Source organism: Pogona vitticeps, chromosome 2 (assembly GCF_051106095.1).
Source record: "Pogona vitticeps strain Pit_001003342236 chromosome 2, PviZW2.1, whole genome shotgun sequence".
NCBI classification, from domain to species: Eukaryota; Metazoa; Chordata; class Lepidosauria; order Squamata; family Agamidae; genus Pogona; species Pogona vitticeps.
The window spans coordinates 20,177,457-20,204,444 of NC_135784.1; the positions used below are offsets into that span (position 1 = coordinate 20,177,457).

Consider the following 26,988-nt stretch of genomic DNA (forward strand, 5'->3'; position numbering starts at 1 on the left):
AAAAAAGAGGGGGGGTCAAGAGGTGTATGATGTAAAGTTAAGTATGGATATGCCTCAGAATCTCTCCTATCCTGCACTTGTACAGTTAAGGCCGTTTATGTCAGACAGAATAAAGGTCACCTCTTCACTCATGGCCTCATGGACAGAAGAAACTGAGGAACTGGTTGCTATTACAAAAATTCTTGTCAAACTAAAAATCACAACACTGGTTTGATGTATAGAAAGAACTAAAGAACAGGATCTCTCCACTCCTAGTCCCATAAACCCAGAGGAGGAATGTATATATATATAGACCTTTCCTTTCACAGAGGAAAAAAATACGTATCCTCATAGTATTACCCGTCAAAATGGCACCTTCCTCAATTCCCCAATTGTTTTCTCATCACTGGAGACTTCTTTTGGTGTGAAACGAAGGTTTCTCAGCCATGGGAAAATCAGCCTTAGCAGCGTCTGAGGATCCATGACATACAACAGGAAAATAGAAGAGAAAAGATGGAGGCAAAGATCTCAGTGGGTGAGGTTGGGACTTGGGAGATACAGGATATCACCCTCAGATTTCTTCAATCAAGGATGTGGGCTGTTGGTAGAACATGTAGGGTTTTCTCAGCCTCTTGGAGAAGACAGGGACAAGATCAGGGGGTGGAAAATCCCTGCCAGAACCCACCAAAAGGGATTGCCCCAGGCCACTGCTCCTGCCACGGCTGAAGTGGGCACTGTGCCAATGACAGAAGGAAATCTATCGTTTCCTTAGAAAACTAGGAACACAGGGAAAATGTTGGGTTCAGGCAATGAGCAGGCTGATGGGCTTTGGGGTGATCACCAGATAATAGGATAGCAAAGAGTCTCTTAGCAATAGATTAAGGAAGTCAGCCACACACACAGATGGATGTCTGCCAGCAGGACTCCTGGTGGGCGACTCATCAAGGAAGCAGAATGAGAAGTCTTCTGGCTTCTTCTGGCTCCCTGCCCTCAGGAGACTGTCCTTTTATTAACATTACAAGGTCACAGGTAGTGACAGCATTACAGATAGTAGACTGGGTGCAGATAGGACAATGGTTACATCACGTTATTAGGATTGGTCTGGGGAAAGGCAATTAATTAATCAAGCCCTCTGATTGGCGTAAGGGAAGGCCTCTAATGCAAGCTCTCTATGATAATGAGAAAGAGGAAGAATGGTGGCAACTCCTCCCCTCAGAAGCAGCCACAGGATTCTAGGAGAGTTTTCTCTACACTACAACACCCATGTGGCTTAGCAAGCTTGGTTATGGCACCCCACAGGAAAATAATCCTTTTTTAAAAGTGAAAACAGCCTGCCAAATTTTGAGGCGAGGAACACATACCTCAGATCTTATTTTCAAGGATCAGATCAGAAAAATACATGTAATTGGAGCAGAAGAGTCGCAAGCTTAAAAGGGTGATGGGCAGCAAGGATGGACTGCCCGTGCCAGACCTCCCAGCAGAAAGTGCTGGGAATCCGTTGCAATCATGAAGATCTGGGTTTGTTTGTTTTTATTATTAAAGGGATTGGAATGTTCCCGTTTCTGTTGCAAACTTTCAACCAGACTGGTTTTCGATGGAAATGGAAAAAAGAGAGGCAAACCGAGAGGCCAGGTGGGAGTTCCTGGTGCTGAATGGAGCTGGGAAGAAGTAAAGGAGGCTGTGAATGGGTGGGTGGGGGGAAGAGCCCAGCGATTTCTGGGCAAGGGAGCCCCGGATTCCTTCCCTCCAACCCCGGAGGGAGCCACGGATGCCAGGGCTGGAGAAGCCAAACCTCCGCCTGGTGCCAAGGATGCTTCCTTGGCCCTCCTTCGGGAGACCACGAAACTTAGGGTTAAACGCACAGAGTGGCATTTCCTAGAAGGGCATCTTGGAAGAGGGAGCGGCGTCAGTCCCCATAGAAACGGTCCCATTTGAAAAAGCGTCCCTTCCGGTCCTCTTCTTTTTCTTCCGGACAGAAAGCGGGGCTTCGGCTGCTGGAAAGGCCGCCTGGGATCCGAGGAGCCCCTTGCAAGGAGGAGGGAGGGTGAGTCGGGGTTGGAGGGGGGAGGGAACTGGGGGAGACTGGGAGGGAGGGGAGGGGCGGGAGGGGGAGAGAAGGAGGGAAGGGCCCCCCAACTCCGAGGCCATCCGAGGGAAGGGAAGCCCCCCAAGACCGGGCAGGAGAGGCAGCCGGAGGGGAGCCCCCAAGCAAGGGCTGTTTGCGGCCCAAGCCTTTCTGCTGCCTGAAGAGCCACATCCACCCCCCCTCCTTCCACCTCTCCTGCCCACAAAAGGGCTGATCCTGCACCTTCCGAGCCACTTGCAGGGGAGGAGAAGGTTTCCCTGTTTGGCTCCCTTGGAGGGCGAAAGGGTGGCGCTTGGTGGGCCCCCCATTTAATGGAGGACACCTTCAGCCAACAACTCATTAGATCCCGAAACTCTGGGATTCCCTCGCCTGGGATACGAGGCTGGTTCCCTCTTGGCTGACCTTCCAGACGAGGATGAAGGCCACCCTCTCCAGGCAGGCTTTCCTTGAGGGACTGACTGGTGGGTCTGAGAGGGTTTCTTTGAAGGGATTCTGATGGCTTTGAAATGTCTTTTTTTTGCCTTTGTTGTTTATTACAATGTTTAATCTAGTCTATGTTTTATTTTTAAAAGATCTCTGGATACTTGCTGGTTTTGCTTCTAAATATTCTTTTTAGTGATGTAAATTACCTTGGATCCTGTTTAAGGAGATAGGTCGGATAAAATGATTTTAAATAAGTAAATAAATAAAACAATAAATAAATAAATACAGGAGGGAAATTATGAGCTCTCCAGGTAAAGGATTCTTTGTGATGCAGAGTTTGGTCCTCTTCTAGTCAGGAAACTGGACATGCCGCCCAGAGTAGACTTCGGTCTAGATGGGTGGGCTATAAATTTAATAAATAAAAATTAAATAAATAAACTCCTAGCTAGTGAAATATGCAATAGAACCATAAAGCAAAAGCAAAGCAAAGCGTGCTGCTTATATACCGCCCCATAGCGCTTCAAGCACTCTCTGGGCGGTTTACAATTTAATTATGCAGGCTACACATTGCCCCCCCAGTAAGCTGGGTACTCATTTTACCGACCTCAGAAGGATAGAAGGCTAACCATCACCTGCTAAAGCATTCTTCTTGAATAAGCAGGGAATATTTTAATGAGATTATTTTTCAAAAAGAATTGAATGAATAAATACACTGCTTTGATTGATGCCTAGCTTTTAAGAGCCAAGCAATGGTGGACTGATGATTTCTTCCACATCAAAAGGAGCTCTGTGCACACTTAATATTAAGACAGCAAAGTATAAAAGAAAGTCAGGGGAAAGTCTTAGGTTTCAGTGGCTTAAGTTAAAGAATGAATCTGAATGGTTAGAAAGGGATCAGGAAAAAAGGGAAGATGGCCCCACTTCTCAGTCCCTGACGGTCTAAAGCACATTGGTCTGTCCCTCTCAGGTGAACGGGCAGCCCCACATGCCTTTCTTCCATCTCGGCCTTAGGATCCTTCTGTCTTCCCTGTTAGAGATTAGACTTGGTTGGTTTATTTAGTGGCATTTTTTTGGGGTCTGGCACATGCTCACTTGGGAGTGTCTTTGCTTTGTAGAGCTCCAGTCATATCAACTGTTAAGGAATTAATTTGCTCAGCAGGACGACAGTGGTTCGAGGACTGCGTTGGAAGTATTGTTGAGTAAAGAGTAAAATGGCAGACCAACACACACCCCTCCCCAGAGCAGGAAGACACCCAAATGTTATCCAGGTAACAAGCCTTGGGACATGCCCTGAAAGAACAGTGGAGAAGGTCGTAGATGAGGAGATGCCCAGCTCAGATACGCAGTGCCAGAAATTCAGGAAATTCTCCTACGAGGGGGCTAATGGTCCTCGAGAGGTTTGTACCCGACTCCACCACCTTTGCCGTCAGTGGCTCAAGCCAGAGCGACACACAAATGCTCAGATCCTGGACCTGGTCATCTTGGAGCAGTTCCTGGCCGTCCTCCCCCTGGAGATGTCGAGCTGGGTGAGAGAATGTGGAGCCGAGACCACTTCCCAGGCGGTGTCGCTGGCAGAAGGTTTCCTGGGTCTGAGTCAGGCAGAAGAGAGAAAGCAGGAAGAGCTAGAGGTGAGAGCAATCCATGCCAGGGACTTAGAATCTGAAATGGGGTGTTACAAACCCAGACCTACTGGAGGATATGCCACAGTTTCACTAAGCTGCCACCAACCATTCCCTGTAAGGAGTCACACAGACCAGGAATGGATTTCTAACAAATAAAGGAATAAGGTTTATTTAGATAACACACAGGGAAAATAAAATGATCAAGTGAATAAGATACAGTAACGTGGCTTAGTCTCAATCATACATACACCAGGATGGTTCACACAGAACACCTTTAAATAGAGCACAGACCCTGAACCTATCAGTTCTGGCTACCCATAAAGACACCTGAACCTATCAGGTTGGTACTGACTGACACACAGTAGTACCCTGTCTGACACACAGACTCCCACACCAGCTTCTTCTCTCAGCTCTCCTCCAGCTTCTTTCCCAGCTTCTTTCCCAGCTTCTGAGCTCTCTTCACACAAGCTCCACATATATATACAGTACAGCCCCTCCTCCTGATGTCCCGCCTTCCACTCCCCATAGGATGGAACTTTCCCTCCAACCCATGACAGACAGGTAACATCAGTGCTGTATGTAACATGGGGAGCCCATGACCCCTGCACTCGCTGCCTCTTAGAGGCTGTTCTGCTGGAATTTATTCTTTCTGGTCCTTGAAAGGAAGATGTGGGGTCCGTGTTCATTGTATTTTGAAACTGAATAACCGTCCCCAATATTGGGGAGATCCTCTTTCACTTTAAAACAAGGTGCATCCTCCTCATCTGCATAGTTTTCCAAGTAAATTTCAGGTTTACCTCTACCCTTGGCACTGCACTCAATCCAGCCCTGTTGTAGGTGCAATGACACAATATGATGCCTTTCGGTGGGTTCGGGTGGGGATTGTCTTTTTGTATTCCAATGGATCAAGAAAATGTTTGAAGAAATCCTACAAATTTTACCATTTGCCAATATTTTGCTTAGAAAATCTGTGGAAGATGTCCCTTCTCTTCCAGATCCCAGCCTCATCCGCTTAGATCTTTTCCTCTTTCTTTTCTACCTGCTTATTGCATGTCACGGATCCTCAGATGGGAAATCTCTGTGTAGAAAATCAGTCTGATTTCCCCAGAGCAGAGGAACCTCAGTTCAACATCAAACAAGATCCTCAGCAACAAGAGATCAGTCATGGGAACGAAGAAGGTGTCAGCTTTATAGGTAAGGTTTTGTGCAAGAAAGTTGTGTGTTTATTAATGTGGGAAAGGAAAGATGGGCCTATGTTTTCTCCCTGACTTTTTAGCTGGGGATGGAGTGACATTCTTCTTTTGTTCTTTCTATATTTCAAACCTGCCTCTTTAGTTTTTCAGTTTTCCGAGACCTATTATATAGCAGCCATTTCCTTTGTTTCTGTCCAGGAGACCAAGTGTGGAAAGATGCATTTTTCCCATCTGAAACGGAAAACGTCTCAGGTGTAAATTTCGGATTGGGAGAGTGGTTCCGGTTCTGATAGGGTGTGGTAGTAGCATCTCTCATTGTTGCTCCTTCAGTCCTCATTTTTATCTAATTCCCTTTTTATATAGTGTTTATAGCTCAACAATTTGATCTAATTCCTTTCCATGTGGATTTTATGTCATTTTTATATAGAGCCTTTTGGTCAAACTCCAGCTGTGATTCTGACCGATTTTGAGATCATGGTTTCTGACGTTAATATATAGGCGTTGCCGTAAGAAGTCCAAAGAATTCATCCTTTAAATCAAGAAATCCTTTTAAAACCAATCTGATCAGGGAAAGAGACACCATATAAATCGTCTATCCCTGGATTGAACTCCCAGCATGAACAGAAAAGTTTCTAAAATATAGGAAAGGGGAGTTCAACAACAGCTGGGAGGCAAATATGTGAGTCTGGAAGAAGGCAATAGGAAGGAGACACCCAGGAAGACCTCAAAGGCCAGGGTGTCTGAATCGAAAGATGCCCTGACTGAGATGGGTGTGTCTGTTATACGTAAGCGTTTTTGAGAACTGTGCTCCCCCTCTGCCACTGTGTCTTTGCAACCGAGATGATGCTAAAAGCATTCAAGGGAAAGAAAACCATAGCACGTATTCAATTGATCTGGATACTACTGGCACTGTTTGGGGGAAATCTCCATCTGGAACCCCAACTCCCAGTGCTATCGAATTGGTAGAGACTGATCCCCAACCACCAATGGAGTGGGCAAAAGAACCCACAGAACCCTTGGATCCTGATGAGAGGAACCTCTTGGACTGTCTCTTTATGAAGTATAAAATGCCCTAATTAACAGATTTGAGCTTTTAAAGGGCCATGTGATAGAAATAAGGGCAAGGAAGGGAGGATTAAATGACCACGAGAAACTTCACTGGGACACAGAACGCTCAGACACAATAAATCTAAGAACGAGGAAGCTGCTGGTTCAGAACAGAGCAGAAATATAGAGTCTCGGGGGAACAATTTTCCAACTTCCTGGCATGCTTACCCATTGTGGAGAAACCAAGTAGTTTTCTCACCCCCTCAACCCTGCTGTGGGTAAGAAAACATTCACCTCAGAGCCATCTGCTTCTGAATGATTTTTAATCCATCAACAAGATCTCTTGCTGACATTTTTTTCCTGGAACATTACGGGCTACTGAGGGAAGGTGGTGGACCCCTCTTTTCAAAGCTTTATCAGGGAATATGACACAGGACTCCGCCAGGAGACCTGGGAGAAGGAAGAGTTGGAGCTAAACGGTTTTGTAAGCTATTTATCAAAACCTGATTCCAGCTCCAGAGGAGGTCCCTCTAAGGGAGGCCTTGGCATCCTGATTTCTAATAAACCTGGAGCCCTCCACATGAGCTTAGTTCCAAATCTCTATATCCTAAGGCAATATTCATTATTGCAGGGGATTTCAATGTACACTTAGGTGCTAATGATGAAAGTTTATATCCCCACTTTCATCGGGTTATTAGATTCAGATGGTTATAATTGGGGGAAAGTTGTCGAAAATCCAAAGAAAAAGTATGGAATTATCCAGGATATTGCTTTACTCAGTTCAGAAAAAAGAGGGATCTCCTAATATTAAATGGCTTTGTGAAGGGAGATGGTTCTGGAGAATGTACTCATTTCACTAAGAGGGGTGGCAGTGTGATCTGCATAGCAATCTTGCATTCTACGTATTAATATATTGCCCAATTCGAAATTGATGATAGATATTACCGAAAGTGATCATTTATGTCTGGGACTGACACTAATACACCCTTCTTGATTTGAATTATAATTGTACTCCAATAAAAATTTAGAAGTGATACAAGGAGATCTGCAAGTGGGATTTGAAGGCCTTAGGAATGGACCTCAACAGATGGGAAACCTTGACATCTGAGCATTCAGCCTGGAGGCTGGTGTTGCCTCACGGCCTCTCCCAATTTGAAGAATAGAGTAACAGTTAGGAAGAAGATAGGAATCACGGGATGGAGAGGGGGAAAGAAACACAGAAGAAGGCAATGATTTCAGGGCAGGTGGAGAGAGACAAGGAACACCCCCACCAGATTTTCCATTCATTTTCTACAATGTGGGTTAAAACAAAGAAAGACAAAGTTTGGTTAGTTTGTTTTTGTCTCCTAAAAAAGGGTGGTAATAAATAAATAAAAATATGATCCAGAATAAAAGAAAAAATCTGGTGCAGCAGTTGAAATCTAATATCTGGAAGGAAGGAGAAATCATACCATTTGGTGTTTTTTAATTGTTGGAGAAATTCTTTTACTCAATAAAAAATAAAAAGTCTCAGTCTTCTTCCCTCTTGGAATATCATTCACTCACAGTTTTGTGAAATGGAAGAATTTTTAGTATGTGAATGTGTGTCTTTAACTGCGGTGGGAATCCTCAGGTGCTAAATTAAGACTTTAGTTTTTGGTCCACGTTTTTAGGATTATGATCTTCTCTTGAGATGAGCTTCTAGGACTGGCTCCCCAACTTCTTTCGTCTCTCCCGCAGGGGCCGGCGCGAGGCCAACGACAAGTAGTCCTTCAACTCTTCATTGCCATGGAGAAGCCGATCTGGTAGGGCAAATGCCTTGCGTATTTCGATTATATACTGTATTTTATGCTTACAATTTATGCCTCTTGGAGTTTCTGTTGTTTCTTTAACTACTTATTTAATGTACTACTTACTTTTGTATTTTTGAAACAGAATAGTGTATGACACTTAATGGGGAAGAGAGTGTATTGTGTGTCTGTTGTCTGGTTTTTTGTGTGTCTGTGTACAGTGGTGTCTCGACTTACGAACGGCTCCACTTACGAACTTTTTGACCTACGAACTTCTCCGGCCGCAAAATTTTACTTTGACTTACGGCCGAAGAATCGACCTACGGACCAGAAGGGGGAGGCGGGGAAAGAGCCCAATTCAAATTTGGCGCTTTCCCCACCTCCCCCTTCCAGTCCGTAGGCCATAGGTCGTACCTCCAGATGCCTTGGAGGGCTTCTCTGCCGCCATGGAAGGCATCTCGGAGGTCCCCGCCGCCTCCGATAGTGCTTCGGACCCACTATCAGCCGCGGTGGGGACCTCCGAGATGCCTCCCAAGGCGGCGGAGAAGCCCTGCAAGGCATCCGGGGGTCCCCTGCTGCTGCCGCCGCTGCTGGAAACCGTGCCATGCCGGGCAACCCAAGCCATGCTCGGACTCCCAGGAGTCCGAGCATGGCTTGGGTTGCCCGGTGTGGCACAGCTCCAAGCAGCTGCGGCAGCAGGGTAGGGGGTGTCCGGATGCCTTCCAGTGCTTCTCTGCCTGGAAGGCATCTGGAATTCTCCACCCCGCCGCCGCTGCCGGGAACCGAGCCGCGCCCGCCTATCCCAGCCATGCTTGGACTCCTGAGAGTCCGAGCATGGCTGGGAAACCAGGCGTGGCGTGTCAGGATCTGCAGATGAAGCCTTGTTGTAGGGATCTGCAGATGAAGCCTAATTGTCGGGATCTGCAGATGAAGCCTTTTTCCCCTCTTGACCAGCAAGGAGAAAGAAAGAGGCGAGGCACTCGAGTGTGGTTTCAGGATGGGATCCGGATGAACAAAACAGCATGCTGTGCAAAGCTGTTCAGTGGGAATTCCTCCCGATCCTTCGCTACGCCCCCTTTTATTGTTTTCTACTACCTTTGCACAAGTTAATCAAGTACATTCTAAACGGAGGCAAGTAATATCCTGAATACACAAGTATGGTAAACAGAGGGGCCGGTAAACAGAGGCAGGTAAACCCTAAATACACAAGCAGGATAAACATTCCTGAATACACGAGCAGGGTAAACAGAGACAGGTAACACCTTAAATACACAAGTAAGTTAATACAATTTACCCAGAGACAGGTAATTATCCTAGATACAAAGGCAGGTTAATGAATCATCCTTTACTAGAAGCTAGTACGCTGTGTACGTGATTTGCGCGCTTAGCACAATGTCTGCTACTACCACAGATACATACATTGTAAAAGCATACATTTTCCCCACATCCCATCTGTTTTTATTTATTTTGTTGAAGATGATGGCTGTTGTAGACTCCTGAAAATTCTGAGTCCAAGGAATTCCGGCGCTGGTATGATGGCATGAAGTCAGGTTCGTCTTCGGCAAAGGGTGGGACAGTGTTAAGAACATGATATTTTACTTGATATAATTGCTTAGTGGTTAAAGATAGTTGAGGTACAGACTTACGGAAAAATGCAGAACACATAGTAACTAAATTTGGAATACACTGAATTGAATAGATATCTCCCAATGTGGAATATTCCAGGCCACTGGGAATAAGGGAGGCATTCAAATAACTAAACCTGCCTCCTTGTTGCGCTGAGAGCCAAAACTCATTGTCACATGCTGTATAATTCTTTAAAACTTTAAAACATTGTTCAGATGGAATGAAACCTGGAATCTTGGCATTCCAGTTCTCTGTATGAGTACAACAGAAACACAAACCATGAGTGTGGTGCGTAAACTGCTCCTAAGCATTAGTATAAACACTACAGGATTTCTTCATCCTATAAGATTTCTACTGGGCTTAACTTATACACCCCTATAGTACCTAAATATAGAAAGATACATAGACTTATAGAAAATACCAGAATTAGCTAATAAGCTCTATGTTCTGTCCTATCAGCAGAACCATTTCCCAACATTTTCCCTTTTTTTGTTTTGTTTTTTGTTTTTGAAACCATCCATCGCTAGTTATACACGCCAGAAAGTTCTGTATCTAGGGATCCACGTTGCTCAGTCATCGAGTGGCGGCAAAATCCATCTTTGCGCAATTAGCGAGTCATAAGCAGCATCTTCATGGAGGATATAATATTCAGCCTGATAACTGCTTAGGGCTAAGAGAATTAGATGGCACAGTCCGATGACATCAGCATCACAGTGTAGATTAAAGAAAATGCAATATACATAACAAGAGTACATAATCATGTTTAGAAAAAGAAAACATATTGATCACTAATTAACTATTCCATTGTTACGAGTGTATGATGAATATTCAGATACATAAAACACAGCTATGGGGAAAAAGCAGAAAATTGTAAAGTATACAGAGCTTTTGCATAGAAACATTTGTCACAGAAACTCCTTTGCTTGAGGTTTGCTTGTGCAAAAGAGAATTAAAAGTTAAATGTGCTCTTTCCACAATTGGTTGCCCTGTGGAATTAAAGGAAATCCTATGCTTCAGTGATTCCCCACTGAACACACACACACACATCATGAATTTCTTGTATGAGACTTGATTGGAGGAGTGCATATGGTAGATATGGATTGAGCAGTAGCTTCCATACATGTCCCAGTAAATGTACTTCTGGGCCACTAATTAAAAGGCAATTAACAGGTGTACAGCTTGGCAACATAACAGTAACTTTAAAAACAGCAACTTTAACCCCTATAATCTGGCAGTCAAATTCTATAGCTGTTTTGTCTTTTATTCCATACTGTGTTTTATTTTTATTTTGAGGGATGAGTAGGAAAAAAGATAGAGGTACTTGTTAGTGCCCTTTATATCTAAATTTAAATTAACTGTTGATGAGTGACTGGTCTCATAATAAAAAGATACCTGTAAAAATGCTCAGGTGGCATCATGGAGCTATGACCATAACACAGTCATATGCAGACTTGAACAGTCATAAACTCAGAGCAAACTTACACCCATGCAGTCATGGATCTTTGGCAGCAATTCCAAACGATCATTTGCATATGTTGAATTGGCCCTTGTTGCGACTGCCACCTCCTCCTACGTCACCACAAGAGATGACAGGTCAGGATCCTTCACACACACATACACAACTTCGCTGCCACCAACCACACAAACCTGACACATCAGACTTATTATGGATTTCAAAATAAAAATGATGATTTATTGAATACAAAAATAAAATTTAAATCACTGAATGAAAGAATCACTTGTCACACTATATTTCTCAGACCTTAACCCTGCACAGTTCTTCGTTACTTAACACTCAATTACCTAACCTATATCTAACCCTGTCTACAGATCTTCTTTCAAGCCCTCACTCAACTCTCTCTTCAACCCTATCTCAGCCCTCTATCTCCCCTTCTTTGCACTTCACCCTTATATACATAAACTCCACCCCTTTAAGACCCACCTCCTGCCCTGCCATAGGCCAGGAAACTCCAGCCTTAGCCAAGACAGGCAGGTGACGTCATGGCACACTTCACATACCTTCCCCCTTTAATAAGTTGTTTTGTGGGGGAAAGCTAAGGTGCTTTTTCCCCAAAACAACTGAAAACAACATCAAGCATTACAGTTCTCACGTAACAACACAGTTTTATATAACCATATTATTCAAATATACTTACACTTCCGCCATACAGGTATATAAAACATGCAATGCACAAAATTTATCATAACACAACACATAACTGTCCAAACATTTTACATTGCCATATACCATGTACAGAGTCCATAAGTTCTTCAGATGTCGTCTTCCGGTCTTCTGGATAAGGCGTCAGCCACACAGTTTATAGTCCCTCTGACCACCTTAACCTCGAAATCATAGTCCTGCAAAAGAAGCGCCCACCTCATCAGTTTACTGTTCTGTGATTTCATAGTCCGCAACCACAACAGAGGTGAGTGATCGGTGCACAAGGTAAAATGTCGACCCCAGACGTAAGCCTTCAACTTCCGGATCGCGAAGATGATCGCCAAACACTCTTTCTCGATGGTAGAAAGACTCTTCTCCCTGGGAAGCAACTTCTTGCTCAGGTACGCCACCGGATGTTGGTCTCCGCTGTCATCCTGTTGGCACAGTACCACTCCCACACCGGCATTAGACGCGTCCGTGTAGATGATGAACTCTCTGCTGAAGTCAGGAGCATGCAGCACCGGATGGTTGGTTAGAGCATCTTTCAGCCGTCCAAACGCCATCTCGCACTCTTCCGACCAGGAAACACTGTTGCTGCTCTGCTTCTTTGTCAGGTCTGATAAAGGTGCAGCAATCTCACTGAAACCGGGTATAAACTTTCTATAATACCCTGCCAGACCTAAAAAGGATCTCTCTTTTTAGTGGTAGGTCTGGGCCAATTCAGGATTGCTTCAACCTTGGCCTCTAAAGGTTTGATTAGGCCTCCTCCCACTATGTGACCTAGGTACTTCATCTCTGTGTTACCTAGCTGACACTTACTAGCTTTAACGGTTAAGCCAGCATCTTTCAATCTTTGTAGCACTAATTCTAAATGATGTAGGTGATCTTGCCAGGTGTTGCTAAAGATCCCTATATCCTCGATGTAAGCCACAGTAAATGCACTGAGCCCTTGCAAGGTTTTGTCCATGAGCCTCTGAAATGTAGCTGGTGAGTTTCTCAGGCCAAAACTGAGGACCCGGAACTCAAACAGACCAAATGGACTGCAAAATGCGGTTTTCTCTAGGATCACTTCTTCCTTGCCAACACTCTTTGGTTAGACCTAAAAAGGATATGACTCTGCAACCTCCAATCGTCTCACTTAGGTCATCAAGCCTAGGCATAGGATAAGCATCAGGTTTAGTTACTGAATATAACTTGCTGTAGTACACACAGAACCTGACACTGCCATCCGGCTTGTCTACTAAAACTGCAGGGGCTGACCAAGCGCTAGATGAGTGTACAATAATTTGATCGTTCAGCATTTCGTCTAGCTCTTTGCGAATATTGTCAAAGTAATAACCTGTTACTCTATATGGTGTTACAGACTGAGAAGCATTCCCTGTGTCAGTCCTGGGTAGCACTCCCTTGTCAACACCAGGTTTGTTTGAGAACACTTCTTGATGTTTTGTAACTAGCGTTCTACGACTATTCTGCTATTCTCTGGATAGAGCAGGGCTGATCTGCACCTCTTGTGGATTGAACTTTTGTGGGCCCCTCCCTTCCCCGAAGGGCAACCCATGTTCCTCCTTATCAGCCGCTTTTATTGCAAACAGCATCTGGTTCGATTCTCTATAATAAGGCTTAAGGGCATTGACGTGAACGACCCCCCTGCCTAACCTTTTCATAAGTTTGGATGTATGAGAGGTTCCTGAGTCTGTGATTATCTCAGAAGGGAAACCCATCCTACTCCTATAATCTACCAAAGCCTCTGCTACTGTCTGGGTCTCTATATTACGTAATGGGATCGCTTCCGGATATCTCGTTGCATGGTCTACTATAGTTAAAACAAATCTGTTCCCCCGCTTAGTGGCGTTGGGCAATGGACCTATGATATCCACCCCTAGACGTGTAAAAGGAGTTGAAATCACTGGTAATGGGCATAGCTTTGCTCTAGTTTTATCACAGTTAGAGCCCTGTCTCTGACAAATATGGCATCTTTGACAGAAACTCTTAATATGTTTACCCTTATCAGGCCAGTAAAAGTTTTGGGCTATTCTTTGTTTGGTCTTATTTATCCCCATATGAGCTGAGAAAATGTCTGCATGTCCCTTTTCCAGAATCATAGGGCGATATTTCTCAGGCACCACCAACTGTCTCTTAACTTCAGGCCCCCCTTTTGAAATATTATTCAGTTTTTCCTTATAAAGTAAACCACCCTTAATAATAAAACGTTCAGGGCACTCAGGTGATAAATCTTTATCAGTCACCTTTCCGAAACAGTCTTTTAAGGTGGGGTCTGCTGTTTGTTCCTTGACTAAGAGGCTTTTCTGAGGTATCTCAACTGAGAATGCCTCAGGTTGGGGTACAAATTTCTCTTGCTCTTGAGAGTCAGTCTCATTACTGGCTTCACTTTGTACGGATTGTGAACGTGTTACCACCAGGGCACTCTTGACATGCTTTGTTAAGTCATTACCAATAAGAAAAGGGGTAGGAATCTCAGAAGACACCCCCACTCTCCAAAATCCCTTCCAACCTTGATATTCAATTTTCATATCAGCTACAGGTAATGAAACTAGTTCTGAACCAATCCCTTTCACAGATAGAGTCTGGCCAGCAATCATACAACTTTGTGGTACTATGTCTGAGTGGCAAATAGAAATTTGAGAGCAAGTGTCTCGCAAAGCAGTATAGTTATTTTCAAAAATCTTTTTATTCTGTCCCCAGCAGATTCCAGTAACTGAGAATTAGTCTCTATGTAATAACAGTGGACAACTTCAGCGAGAGGTAGCTCCTTCAATGTATCCAATTCAGAGCTCCTAACTGCTTCTGCCTGGTTTTCCATGGTAACAGAACTTTCAGTAGAAGAAGCTTGAGGTTTACTCTGAACACAAAATACAGCCTTTGCTTCTTTTACATTAACTTTCTGAGGTGGAATTTCTTTATTTTGCCTTGTATTAAAACATTGTGCAGCAATGTGGCCTTTCTTTTTGCAAATGAAGCAGATTCTCTCCCCCCATGAGCTTTTCCCATCAAATCTTTCAAGTTTCTCTTTTCCCTCCAAAACTTGTTTACTGTGCTGGCCCTGTTTTGAGGGCTTTTCACTAAAATGGCCGCCTACTTTAGTCTGTCTCTGTCCTTGTTCCTAAGAGAACTTTGGGTCCCATGTTTTCCTCACACCTCTCCCCTCATAACAACTGCAATAATAAATGGGTCTTTCCTTGAGGGCAGGTTTCCCTCTGCCCTCAAGGAGACACTCATTAGGCCCATAAGAAAGAAACCTAGTTTGGCGGCGGACGAAATTGGCAATTATAGGCCCGTCGCCAATGTTTCTTTCATGAGCAAAGTGGTGGAGAGGGTGGTGGCCGATCAGCTCCAGGCTCACCTGGATGAAACAGATGCCTTGGATCCATTCCAGTCGGGCTTCAGGCCGCGCCATGGTACAGAGACGGCATTGGTCGCCCTGTATGATGACCGGTTGAGGGAGGCCGACAGGGGAAAAATGTCTCTGTTGGTCCTCCTCGACATCTCAGCGGCCTTGGATACCGTCGACCACGGTATCCTCCTGGGGAGGCTCTCCGAGTTGGGAATTGATGGCTCGGCTCTTGCCTGGCTCCGTTCCTTCTTGGAGGACCGTCCCCAGAGAGTCCAGCTTGGGGAGAGTGTCTCGGCCCCGTGGAATCTCAATTGTGGGGTTCCACAGGGGTCGATCATCTCCCCAATGCTGTTTAACATCTATATGAGGCCGCTGGGTGGGGTCATCCGGGGATGTGGGGCTTCGTGTCACCAATATGCTGATGACACCCAGCTCTACATCTCCTTTTCACCTGATACAGGTGATGCCGTCCTGTCCCTTCAGCGCTGCCTGGAGGCCGTACTGGGATGGATGCAGGAGAATGGGCTGAGGCTGAACCCGGACAAGACGGAAGTTCTGAGGGTGGGTGGCCCCGTGGTTAGCGGCTTGGGGGACTCTCTCACATTTGGGGGGGCAACTCTGGCCGCGAAGAGTGGGGTCCGCAGTTTGGGCATACATCTGGACCCGACGCTCGCCATGGAAACACAGGTGGCGTTGGTAGTCCGTACCGCCTTTTTCCATCTTTGGCGGATTGCCCGGCTGCGGCCCTATCTCGACACGGGGGCACTCACTACCTTGGTGCATGCGCTCGTAATCTCAAGATTAGACCACTGTAACGCGCTCTACGTGGGGCTGCCTTTGAGGCTGATGCGGAAACTTCAGGTGGTGCAGAATGCTGCGGCCAGACTCCTTATTGGAGTGAGAAAATACCAACACATTTCTCCAATGCTGGCCGCATTGCATTGGCTGCCCATCCGTTTCCGCATCGACTTCAAAGTTCTAATGCTTACTTATAAGGCCCTAAACGGTTTAGGACCTCGATACTTGGCGGAACGCCTGCTCCCACCTAGGTCTACCCGGATCACCCGCTCGAGTCTGGAGGTGAGGCTGAGGAGTCTGACGACGAGAGAGGCCCGGAAGGAGAAGACACGAAACCGGGCCTTCTCGGCAGTGGCTCCTCGCCTCTGGAACAACCTTCCTCCAGAGATTCGCGCGGCCCCTACGCTGGGTGTTTTTAAAACTCAATTAAAAACATGGTTATACATCCAGGCCTTCCCTCCTATCAATTCCTGATCCCTTTTCTAATTTCCTTATATTCGTTTTTATCTGCTGTGATTGTAATTATTCTTTATGTTTATGCACATGTTTTTTAAATTGTATTTTATTCTTATTATATGCTGGAAGCCGCCTAGAGTGGACTTATAGTCCAGATAGGTGGGATATAAATTAAATAAATAAACAAACTAGGACCCCTTATTTGAGAAATAAAATCAGCTATTTGAGCAGCTTTTCTAACGTCAGTTGGTTTCTTTTCTTGAACTAGATATTTAAGTTCCCCATGGAGTAAGGAATAAAACTGCTCCAGGCCCACAACATTTTTCAATTCCTGAAAAGTTTTTACATTCTCCTGTTCAAGCCACCAATCTAAACACTTTTCTAAGTTAAAACCAAGTTGGGTATAAGATTCATCTGATTTTTTAGTAAGTTTTCTGAACTTCTGCCTAAGATGTTCTGAATTAATGCCAAATCGATTGAAAACCATTTTTTTGAACTCTGAATAATCTTTAGTGAGCTCAACTGGCATATCAGCATACACATCAGCCATTTTTCCACTCAGGAGAGACCTCAAAATTATCATTTTCTCTGTTTCCCTCACAGAAAAATCAGCACAACTTCGTTCAAAGATTTTAAGGAAGTTTTCAGGACAATCCCCCTGTTTATATGTAGGAAATTTCTTCAAATCTGATTTTGATAACTGGCCTGGTTCAGTACCAGAATCTCTGTTGTTGTTATTGTTTTGGTTCAGTAATTCTGATTTCCTAAATTCAAAAGCCATACGCTCCTTTTCCAGAGCAATTTTCTCCCTTTCTATTCTTTCCTCTTTTTCCAAGGCCCTTAATCTAAATTCGTGTTCCTGGGCTAATTGAATTTTCTTAATTTCTGATAACTGTTCACCATTAGCTTCTTCCTGCACTGAGGCAACTCTTCCCTCACCATTTGACTCATCCCCAGACCAGTCTGACATCGCTTGGTCTCTTAGTTCACTCATTTATGCCATTTGACTGCGTGTGAGAGGCATTTTACTAACTCAAAAGGCTCCTGTCAATTTCCACGCCTCTGTTTAAAATACTTTTCTTCTTGCTGTGCTTTAGGTCTGACACTCTTTAACAGGGTATACCAACAGATACGGCTAGGCTTGTTACTGTAATATCTAATGGCTTCTGCCCCTTCACCGGGCCTCTTGCCAGATTTAGAGCTACTTTAATTTTCTGCCCTTGGCTCTACTTCAAAATCCACCACAGCTTCACCTTCTCTCAGGTTCTGTAGTTCACTAGAGAAATCCCAAATCTTCGCTGCCCTTGGTCTGTCTGTCCCTTCCGAGTTCTCCCAACTCTGGACTCTCAGACCAAGTCACAACAGCCTCCTACTTTGGGCCAATCTCCCTCACAAAATGGACCTTCCAGAGCTCATAAGTCAGTTCCCTCACTCTGAAGTTTAGGTACCTCTCTACTAGATCTGCTCCCCCCTTGAGACAAATCCTAGAGAGTTACCCACACCCCACTTCAGGTGCACCTAACTGAAATCCTTTTGCTCTGGTCACACTAGCCAAGGCTTATCTGGGCAACTGGACCCTCGTATCCCAACCGCTGGACACCAGTTTTGTCGCGACTGCCACCTCCTCCTACGTCACAACAAGAGATGACAGGTCACGATCCTTCACGCACACATACACAACTTCGCTGCCACCAACCACACATAAACCTGACACATCAGACTTATTATGGATTTCAAAATAAAAATGATGATTTATTGAATACAAAAATAAAATGTAAATCACTGAATGAAAGAATCACTTGTCACACTATATTTCTCAGACCTTAACCCTGCACAGTTCTTTGTTACTTAACACTCAATTACCTAACCTATATCTAACCCTGTCTACAGATCTTCTTTCAAGCCCTCACTCAACTCTCTCTTCAACCCTATCTCAGCCCTCCATCTCCCCTTCTTTGCACTTCACCCTTATATATATAAACTCCACCCCTTTAAGACCCACCTCCTGCCCTGCCATAGGCCAGGAAACTCCAGCCTTAGCCAAGACAGGCAGGTGACGTCATGGCACACGTCACAGAAACCAACTGACGTTAGAAAAGCTGCTCAAATCGCTGATTTTATTTCTCTGATTTTATAACATTAGACACACTGACGCAGCTGCCTCAGGCAGAAAACTTTGGGAGCCATGGAAAGGTAAAAAGTTATTAAGTTATTTTGCTTCTTATTACTGTAAGAAATAGGGAAAATGCTTTTAGATTTTCTGCCTCATGTGCTAAAGTGAAACCATGTCCCTTATCTTGTGTATTCCCTCAAGGGAATAATTTGCTTCTCTGTCTCAGGCATAAACAGACAAAGTTTTCAAAGTTTTCAAGGGAAGCTTGTGACATATTTAGAAGAGAGCCACAGTGAACTAAAAGTCTCTCCATGAAGAAACCCACAATCAAATGTAATAGAAGGATATAGATATGAGGAATAAAAAATGCAAAAGAATAAACATATTGTGTCTACAACAAAAGTAAATTCAACATTAGAAAAAAACTCAAAGGCTAAAAAACTGCAGCTAATTCTGAGCATTAAAATGAAGCTCTGTGAAATTCAATACCCATTGCCCTTTAAGATCTGGCTAACTGATAATAGACAGAGGAAAGACATGTCAAGCGCTCTTATCAATATCACCCTGCAAACAAACAGTTAATTATCTGTTCCTGACAATTTAACAAGCATCTGGAACAGGCATTCTTTCAGGGATGTAGAGAACTGCATTTAGCAGCCATGAAGTAGCCAAAATAGCAGGCAGAACGCCTGGAGTCACTCTTAAGATCTTGACACTGTTACTCCTGAAGGCACAGAGGCAGAGACAGGCATGCAGGCTTGTATGAAGTCCATCATGCCGAGCTACTCAGGAAACTCAGCAATGCAAGGTGTGATAGGATTTGTAGTTCTAAGAACATGGAACATAGAGTGTCCAGGACATCATTTGGATCCCTTACAAGTGGCTTGAGTGTAAACAATGCTTTCTCCAGATTGGAAGGTGATGGGGGAAAACTTTAAGGAGCTGATTCACCTCCTCCCACGCTAATATGCAGCATTAGTCTCTCTACTGGCTAGGTGGGGGGGCAATCATTCCCAGCTATGATATCAACTGTGATATCAGCACCTGTATCCACTAGGCTCTGGACTGGATGTCCTCCCATCTGGATGGTCAGGATCTGGATAACTGCCATGTCCGGCTGAGTAGGATTTTTCACCCAAACTGGATTAGCACATGGAAAAAGCAGTTCAAAACAAGCTTCATGTTGGGGTGTAGCAGCCACCCCCCTTAGATTCTCTTCCTCCTCCCCTTCCTTATATGATGCATCAAATGCTTGTAAAGCTGCTTTTGTACCCCAGCCCATGATATCAAAGAAATCCTGCAGATCCTCTATTATTTTCTCTGGGCCTGGGTCCCAATTCCCTGGGATATCATGCAACTTTGGCTGACCAGGTGGAGACAATGAGGTAGCTGCTGCTTCTTTCAGGCCAGCCAGGGAGGGAGGCAGGCAGGCAGTTTGATTTGCTGATTGGAATGTCCGCTTTATAACTACTTCTGCTGCACCAGCATTAAGTCCTGCTTGCTTAAATGCTGAATCTTGCCATTCTTGAAGGCAAATGAGTCCTTCTGCTGGTGGAAGGAGACCTCTCCTCCAGTCACTAGGGACCAGCCATTGGGCGGATGAGGATTCCAGGAGAACCTCTATCCCTTTGTCCTTGCTACTGCTTTGCAGTTCGCGGATGCCTTGAGCGTGGAAAAGTTCAGATCTGACAGGAACTGCTATGGCAGATTCCTGCAGGACAATAGAAGCAGAAATGACACAGCCAGTTTCTGCACAAGCACCAGTTGTATCCATTGAAGGACGGTTATCAATCTCAGTTGCCTGAGGGGGCAATGCTTTTAAGTCATCCTGGGTTTTCCAGGAGGTATTCTCAGGCTGGTCAGAATGAGACGGAGAGTGTAGCAGGGGAGCTAAGGAGGCTGGAGGCAGAATTTGAGGAAGTTGTTTGAGTAGTTTAGCCTCAAATTCTGGATCGAAAAGAATGTTGCGTGCGCCTTGAAGGCAAGTACACACTTTGGAGCATGTAGAAATCACTTCTGCTTTAACTCTTGGCTGTCCATGAAAATAGCTGCTTATTTTAGGCACAAATCCCCTATAGTATATACTAAATCTTCCACTTCTGTGTGTGTGGTCATGTGACCATTCCTTTTTAATAAGAAGTGGAGGTCCTGTACAAATTGTTCCTGAAGACTTGATAAAGAAGTCGCCATGTTGCTAGAAGTCTAGGTGTCTTACTTGACAAATTCAACACTCACCGAGGGATCCTTGCGGATGATTGACGCGTCTTGGGGCCTGTGCCAGGCGAGATGAGTGAGTGGTCATCGAAAGTTGACCTCAGAGAGGGCACCATTTGTTGGGATCTGTAGATGAAGCCTTGTTGTAGGGATCTGCAGATGAAGCCTAGTTGTCGGGATCTGCAGATGAAGCCTTTTTCCCCTCTTGACCAGCAAGGAGAAAGAAAGAGGCGAGGCACTCGAGTGTGGTTTCAGGATGGGATCCGGATGAACAAAACAGCATGCTGTGCAAAGCTGTTCAGTGGGAATTCCTCCCGATCCTTCGCCGCGCCCCTCTTTTATTGTTTTCTACTACCTTTGCACAAGTTAATCAAGTACATTCTAAACAGAGGCAAGTAATATCCTGAATACACAAGTATGGTAAACAGAGGGGCCGGTAAACAGAGGCAGGTAAACCCTAAATAGACAAGCAGGGTAAACATTCCTGAATACACGAGCAGGGTAAACAGAGACAGATAACACCTTAAATACACAAGTAAGTTAATACAATTTACCCAGAGACAGGTAATTATCCTAGATACAAAGGCAGGTTAATGAATCATCCTTTACTAGAAGCTAGTACGCTGTGTACGTGATTTGCGCGCTTAGCACAATGTCTGCTACTACCACAGATACATACATTGTAAAAGCATATATTTTCCCCACAGTGGCGTGGCTCCAAGCGGCAGCAGCAGGGTAGGGGGTGTCCAGATGCCTTCCAGTGCTTCGCCTGGAAGGCATCCGGACACGCCCTACTCTGCCGCCGCCGCCACTGACAGCCTTCTGAGCTCTCAAAGGACTTTTTCCAATGTCGGGTGGAAAGCCCTTTGAGAGCTCGGAAGGCAAAGAGGCAGGTAGGAAAAGGCTGGAAATTCGAATTTCCCACCTTTTCTCCCTGCCTTCTTGCCTTCCGAGCGTTCCGCCGGACATCAGAGGAAGGCATTTGAAAGCTCAGAAGGTATGTAGAACCGTTCGTAAGTCGAGACCCCCCTTTAATTCATTCCATTTTAAACTCTACTTGTTTTTCACATAGTGAGCTGCCTTGAGCCTCTTCCTTGGGAGGAAGGTAAAGGTTCCCCTTGACATTTAGTTCAGTTGTGTCCCACTCTAAGGCACGGTGCTCATCCCCATTTCCAAGCCATAGAGCCAGCGTTTGTCCGTAGACAGTTTCTGTGGCCACTTCTCCAGTGCGACGAAACACGGAACGCTGTTACCTTCTCACTGTGATGGTACCTATTTATCTACTCACATGTACATGTTTTCAAATTCCTATGTTGGCAGGAGCTGGGACAAGCGACAGGAGCTCCCTCTGTCACGTAGATTTGATCTTATAACTGCTAGTCTTCTGACCTTGCAGCACAGAGGCTCCTGTGGTTTAACCCGCAGAGCCACCGTGTCCCACACCTCGGGAGGACAGTGTCCCACAAGTAGTGGGCTGTTTGAGGTTTTCCAAAAGTGAAGATGGAGACACCAGGAATTACTTTCCCATCTCTCATCCCAAAGCCCGGATTATTCTAGCATCCTGTTGCTGACAGAGGGTCCCTGGTTGCCTCAAGGAAGCTGACAAGGAGGGATGGTGGGTCACCAGTAGCTCTTTCCCTCCCCCTGTTCTTTCCCAGCAACTGAGGTTTGGAGGCCTCTCTTCCTGGAGGGAGCACGTCGCCAAAGTGACTGGTATCCCTTAATTGGTAGATCCCTACAATATGAGATCAACCAACTTCTCTTCAGTTGTTCCTTGGGATTTAGGAGGTTATCTTTATTAATTCTATGAAGAAGGCCTTCTTTCTTTTCCATTTTTAGGGTCCAGTGACCTATGAGGAGGTGGCCGTGCACTTCACCCAGGAGGAGTGGGCACTGCTGGATCCTGACCAGAGGGCCCTCCACCAGAAGGTCATGGAGGAGAACTGGCAAACTGTATCCTCTCTTGGTAAGGCTCTCTTCTTCTCTGGTTGATTCTAATTTCCATCGTTACCAGTGCAATAACGACTACCAACAATAACAGCAATGATAATGCTTCCATACTAGAATGGTGTCCCAACTGACTTTAGCCACTGCGATATAGGCAAATTTATTGCCGGAAAATAACAGTAAAGCTATCAAGGAGCATATTAAGCTAAAAGAAAACCAGTAGGTGACTCGCTTAACAAGTGCCTCGTTTAGCGATGAATTTGCATAACGATGGGTTTTTAAGAAAATAATATGCACCATTTAACGATGTTTCCTATGGGCAATTTTTGCTTAGCGAAGTTTGGGACCATGCTTCACATAGCGAATGCGTTTTTAGGTCCCCTGCTTCGCTTAGCGATGTTTGTTTTTTCATTTTAAAAAGTGTCTTAAAATGGTCACAAACGGTTCTAAATGCTTGGATTCGTTAGAGCACCTTCTAAAACAGGTGCAAACTTAATTTGGCTTTGATCTGACTTTTCGTTAATTTTTGCTGAATTTCTTTCTCCCCCTTAGGAAATAAGGCAGCTGTCAAAATTTGACAGGTCCATTGCTTCCTATGGGGGAGAAGAAAATTCACAAAAAATTAACGAAGACTCAGAATGAAGCCAAACTTAGTTTGCACACGATTTAGAAGGTCCTCTAACGAACCCAAGCATTTAAAACAGTTGCTGACTTTTCGTTAATTTTTTTGCATTTTTTCCTCCCCATAGAAAATAATGGAGCTGTCAACTTTTGACAGCTGTCAAAAGTTGGTGGAGGAGAAAAAAATTCAGCAAAAATTAACGAAAAGTCAGATCAAAGCCAAATTAAGTTTGCACCCGTTTTAGAAGGTGCAAAAACTATTCCAAGCATTTAAAACCATTTTTGACCCTTTTATGACACACTTAAAGTTGCAAAAATTGACTTCGCTAAACCATTGAAAAGCATTGAAAAGGCTTCAATGCATTCCAATGGGGGAAACAATGTATCGCATAACGATGTTTCCAATGGGTTTTTTCGCTTAAGGACGGTAATCCTTACTGGAACCAATTAACCGGTTTTCAATGCATCTCTATGGGAAAACGCGTTTCGCATAATGATGTTTCCCATAGCGATTTTTTTTTGGAACCAATTAACATCGTTATGCGAAGCACCACTGTATTAAGATTTAAAGGTCCTCATACAGTCCTAATTCAGTATAAAGGCCTTCGCTTGGATGTTATAAAGAGTATAATGTTGGTACCAGGTGTCCATGAAGGAAATCATTATATTTCTCTTAGCCTTCTTAAATTAGTTTATAGATGTGATGGAAAACAAAAAGGGGAAAAAGGACAATGTATTATAGTACTTGAAAGACTGACAATTTCATCTTTCCATTAGAGATTTCTTGCCTCAAAATCCACGTCTTGAGAAAACTTTTTTTCGGTCTCTCGATCTGTTCATCTCTCCAGTTCAGCCTTTTTTGCATTTGTCGTCCTTTCCTGCAGATAAATGGAGGGAGAAAAAGGTATGCCCCGGATATGAAAAAACATGTACACACAAATTAGAGGTTGCAGGACACCGGAGAACCCACAGAAAAAAAACCTGTACCCAAGAGAAACCATACAAATGCATGATGTGTGGGAAACATTTTCCTCTGATGTTAGGACGGATGGTTCACAGAAGTGTCTGCACGGAAAATAATTGTTTTTTCAGCAAAATGTCTGGGAAATGTTTAAACTGCAAGAAACGCTTTCTGAGCCATCGAAGAGTTTACAGAGGAGAAAAACTGTACAAATGTGGGAAATGTTTTGCTCGGAATTCACCACTTTTGCATCATATGAGGATCCACAAAGGAGAGAAACCCTACAAATGCCAGGAGTGTGGGCAATATTTTGCATGGAATTCACAGCTTGTGAGTCATATGCAAGTTCACACAGGAGAGAAACCCTACAAATGTCAGGAGTGTGGGAAATCTTTTGCTTTGAATTCAAACCTTTTGAGTCATATGTGGGTTCACACAGGAGAGAAACCCTACAAATGCCAGGAGTGTGGGAAATGTTTTGGTCGGAACTCTCAGCTTGTGAGTCATATGCGGGTTCACACAGGAGAGAAACCCTACAAATGCCAGGACTGTGGGAAAAGTTTTGATCAGATCTCCCAGCTTGCGAGTCATATGCGAGTTCACACAGGAGAGAAACCCTGCAAGTGCCTGGAGTGTGGGAAATCTTTTGCTTGGAATTCACAGCTTGTGCGTCATATGCGAGTTCACACAGGAGAGAAACCCTACAAATGCCAGGAGTGTGGGAAATCTTTTGCTCAGAATACAAACCTTTTGAGTCATATTAGGATCCACAAAGGAGAGAAACCCTACAAATGCCAGGAGTGTGGGAAATGTTTTGTTCGGAACTCTCAGCTTGTGACTCACATGCGAGATCACACAGGAGAGAAACCCTACACATGCCTGGAGTGTGGGAAATGTTTTGCTTGTAATTCACAGCTTGTGAGTCATATGTGGGTTCACACAGGAGAGAAACCATATAAATGCCAGGACTGTGGGAAAAGTTTTGGTCGGAACTCTCAGCTTGTGAGTCATATGTGGGTTCACACAGGAGAGAAACCATATAAATGCCAGGACTGTGGGAAAAGTTTTGGTCGGAACTCTCAGCTTGTGAGTCATATGCGAGTTCACACAGGAGAGAAACCCTACAAATGCCAGGACTGTGGGAAATCTTTTACTCAGAATTCACACCTTCTGAGACATATGTGGGTTCACACAGGAGAGAAACCCTACAAATGCCAGGAGTGTGGGAAATCTTTTGCTCAGAATACAAACCTTTTGAGTCATATTAGGATCCACAAAGGAGAGAAACCCTACAAATGCCAGGAGTGTGGGAAATGTTTTGGTCGGAACTCTCAGCTTGTGATTCACATGCGAGTTCACACAGGAGAGAAACCCTACAAATGCCAGGAGTGTGGGAAATGTTTTGCTTGTAATTCACAGCTTGTGAGTCATATGTGGGTTCACACAGGAGAGAAACCATATACTGTAAATGCCAGGACTGTGGGAAAAGTTTTGGTCTGAACTCTCAGCTTGTGACTCACATGCGAGATCACACAGGAGAGAAACCCTACAAATGCCAGGAGTGTGGGAAATCTCTTGCTTGTAATTCACAGTTTGTGAGTCATATTTGGTTTCACAAAGGAGAGAAACCCTACAAATGTCAGGAGTGTGGGAAATCTTTTGCTAAGAATTCAAACCTTTTGTGTCATATTAGGATCCACAAAGGAATGAAACCCTACAAATGCCAGGAGTGTGGGAAATCTTTTACTCAGAATTCAAGCCTTCTGAGACATATGTGGATTCACACAGGAGAGAAACCCTACAAATGCCAGGACTGTGGGAAATGTTTCACTTTGAATTCAAACCTTTTGACTCATATTAGGATCCACAAAGGAGAGAAACCCTTCAAATGCCTGGAGTGTGGGAAATCTTTTGCTCACAGTTCACAGCTTGTGACTCATATGCAAGTTCAAACAGGAGAGAAACCATAGAAATTCCTGGAGTGTGGGAAATGTTTTGCTCAGAATTTACACCTTGTGCGTCATATGAGGATCCACAACTGAGAGAAACCCTACAAATGCAGGTTTGTGGGAAATGTTTTGCTCAGAATTCACAGCTTGTGAGTCATATGCGAGTTCACACAGGAGAGAAATCATAGAAATCCCTGGAGTGTGGGAAACGTTTCGCTCGGCATTCACACTTTGTGCGTCATATGAGAATCCACAAAGGAGTGAAACACTACAAATGCCAGGAGTGTGATGTTTCACTTGGAATTTGCAGCTTCTGAGACATAAGGGAGTCCACACAGGAGAGAAACTATACAGATGCCAGGAATTTAAAAAATATTTTAGTCAGAATTCACAACTTGTGAATCATAACAGTGTCCACACTGGAGACAACTCACAGAATTGCTAGGAGTGTGGCAATTGTTTTGTACACAGCTCAGCTCTTGTGAGGCATAATAGGGTCTGCACAGGAGAGAAACCAAATAAATGTCAGGAGTATGGGAAACGTTTTGCTTACAGTTCAGAGCTTTTGAGTAATCAGTGTCTCCATATTGGAGAGAAACCATAGAAATGCTACGAGTGTGATATGTGTTTTGTCCAAGTCCGAAGCATAAAGAAATCCATACATGGAGGAA

At 44.4% G+C, this 26,988-nt stretch overlaps 1 protein-coding gene across 3 annotated transcripts; it reads left to right on the plus strand.

Moving 5' to 3' along the window:
- Nucleotides 1-26,988, plus strand: LOC144587484 (uncharacterized). Of its 3 annotated transcripts, none has more exons than XM_078388252.1 (6): nucleotides 1-2,023; nucleotides 3,604-4,116; nucleotides 5,178-5,304; nucleotides 8,070-8,134; nucleotides 22,679-22,805; nucleotides 24,292-26,988. In XM_078388252.1, the coding sequence occupies exons 2-6, from the start codon at nucleotides 3,700-3,702 to the stop codon at nucleotides 25,866-25,868; spliced, it is 2,313 nt and encodes a 770-aa protein (XP_078244378.1). In that variant the 5' UTR covers nucleotides 1-2,023; nucleotides 3,604-3,699; the 3' UTR covers nucleotides 25,869-26,988. The 3 variants fall into 3 exon arrangements, with proteins under 3 accessions (XP_078244378.1, XP_078244379.1, XP_078244380.1); XM_078388253.1 differs by having other exon boundaries at nucleotides 3,648-4,116; XM_078388254.1 differs by lacking the exon at nucleotides 3,604-4,116.

Bases quoted from the DNA above. Each gene is read 5' to 3' on its own strand.
- LOC144587484 (XM_078388252.1), top strand. From the start codon at position 3,700: ATGGCAGACCAACACACACCCCTCCCCAGAGCAGGAAGACACCCAAAT. The intron at 4,117-5,177 runs GTGAGAGCAATC...ACGGATCCTCAG, and splicing joins GAAAGCAGGAAGAGCTAGAG to ATGGGAAATCTCTGTGTAGA. The intron at 8,135-22,678 runs GTAGGGCAAATG...TTCCATTTTTAG, and splicing joins GCCATGGAGAAGCCGATCTG to GGTCCAGTGACCTATGAGGA.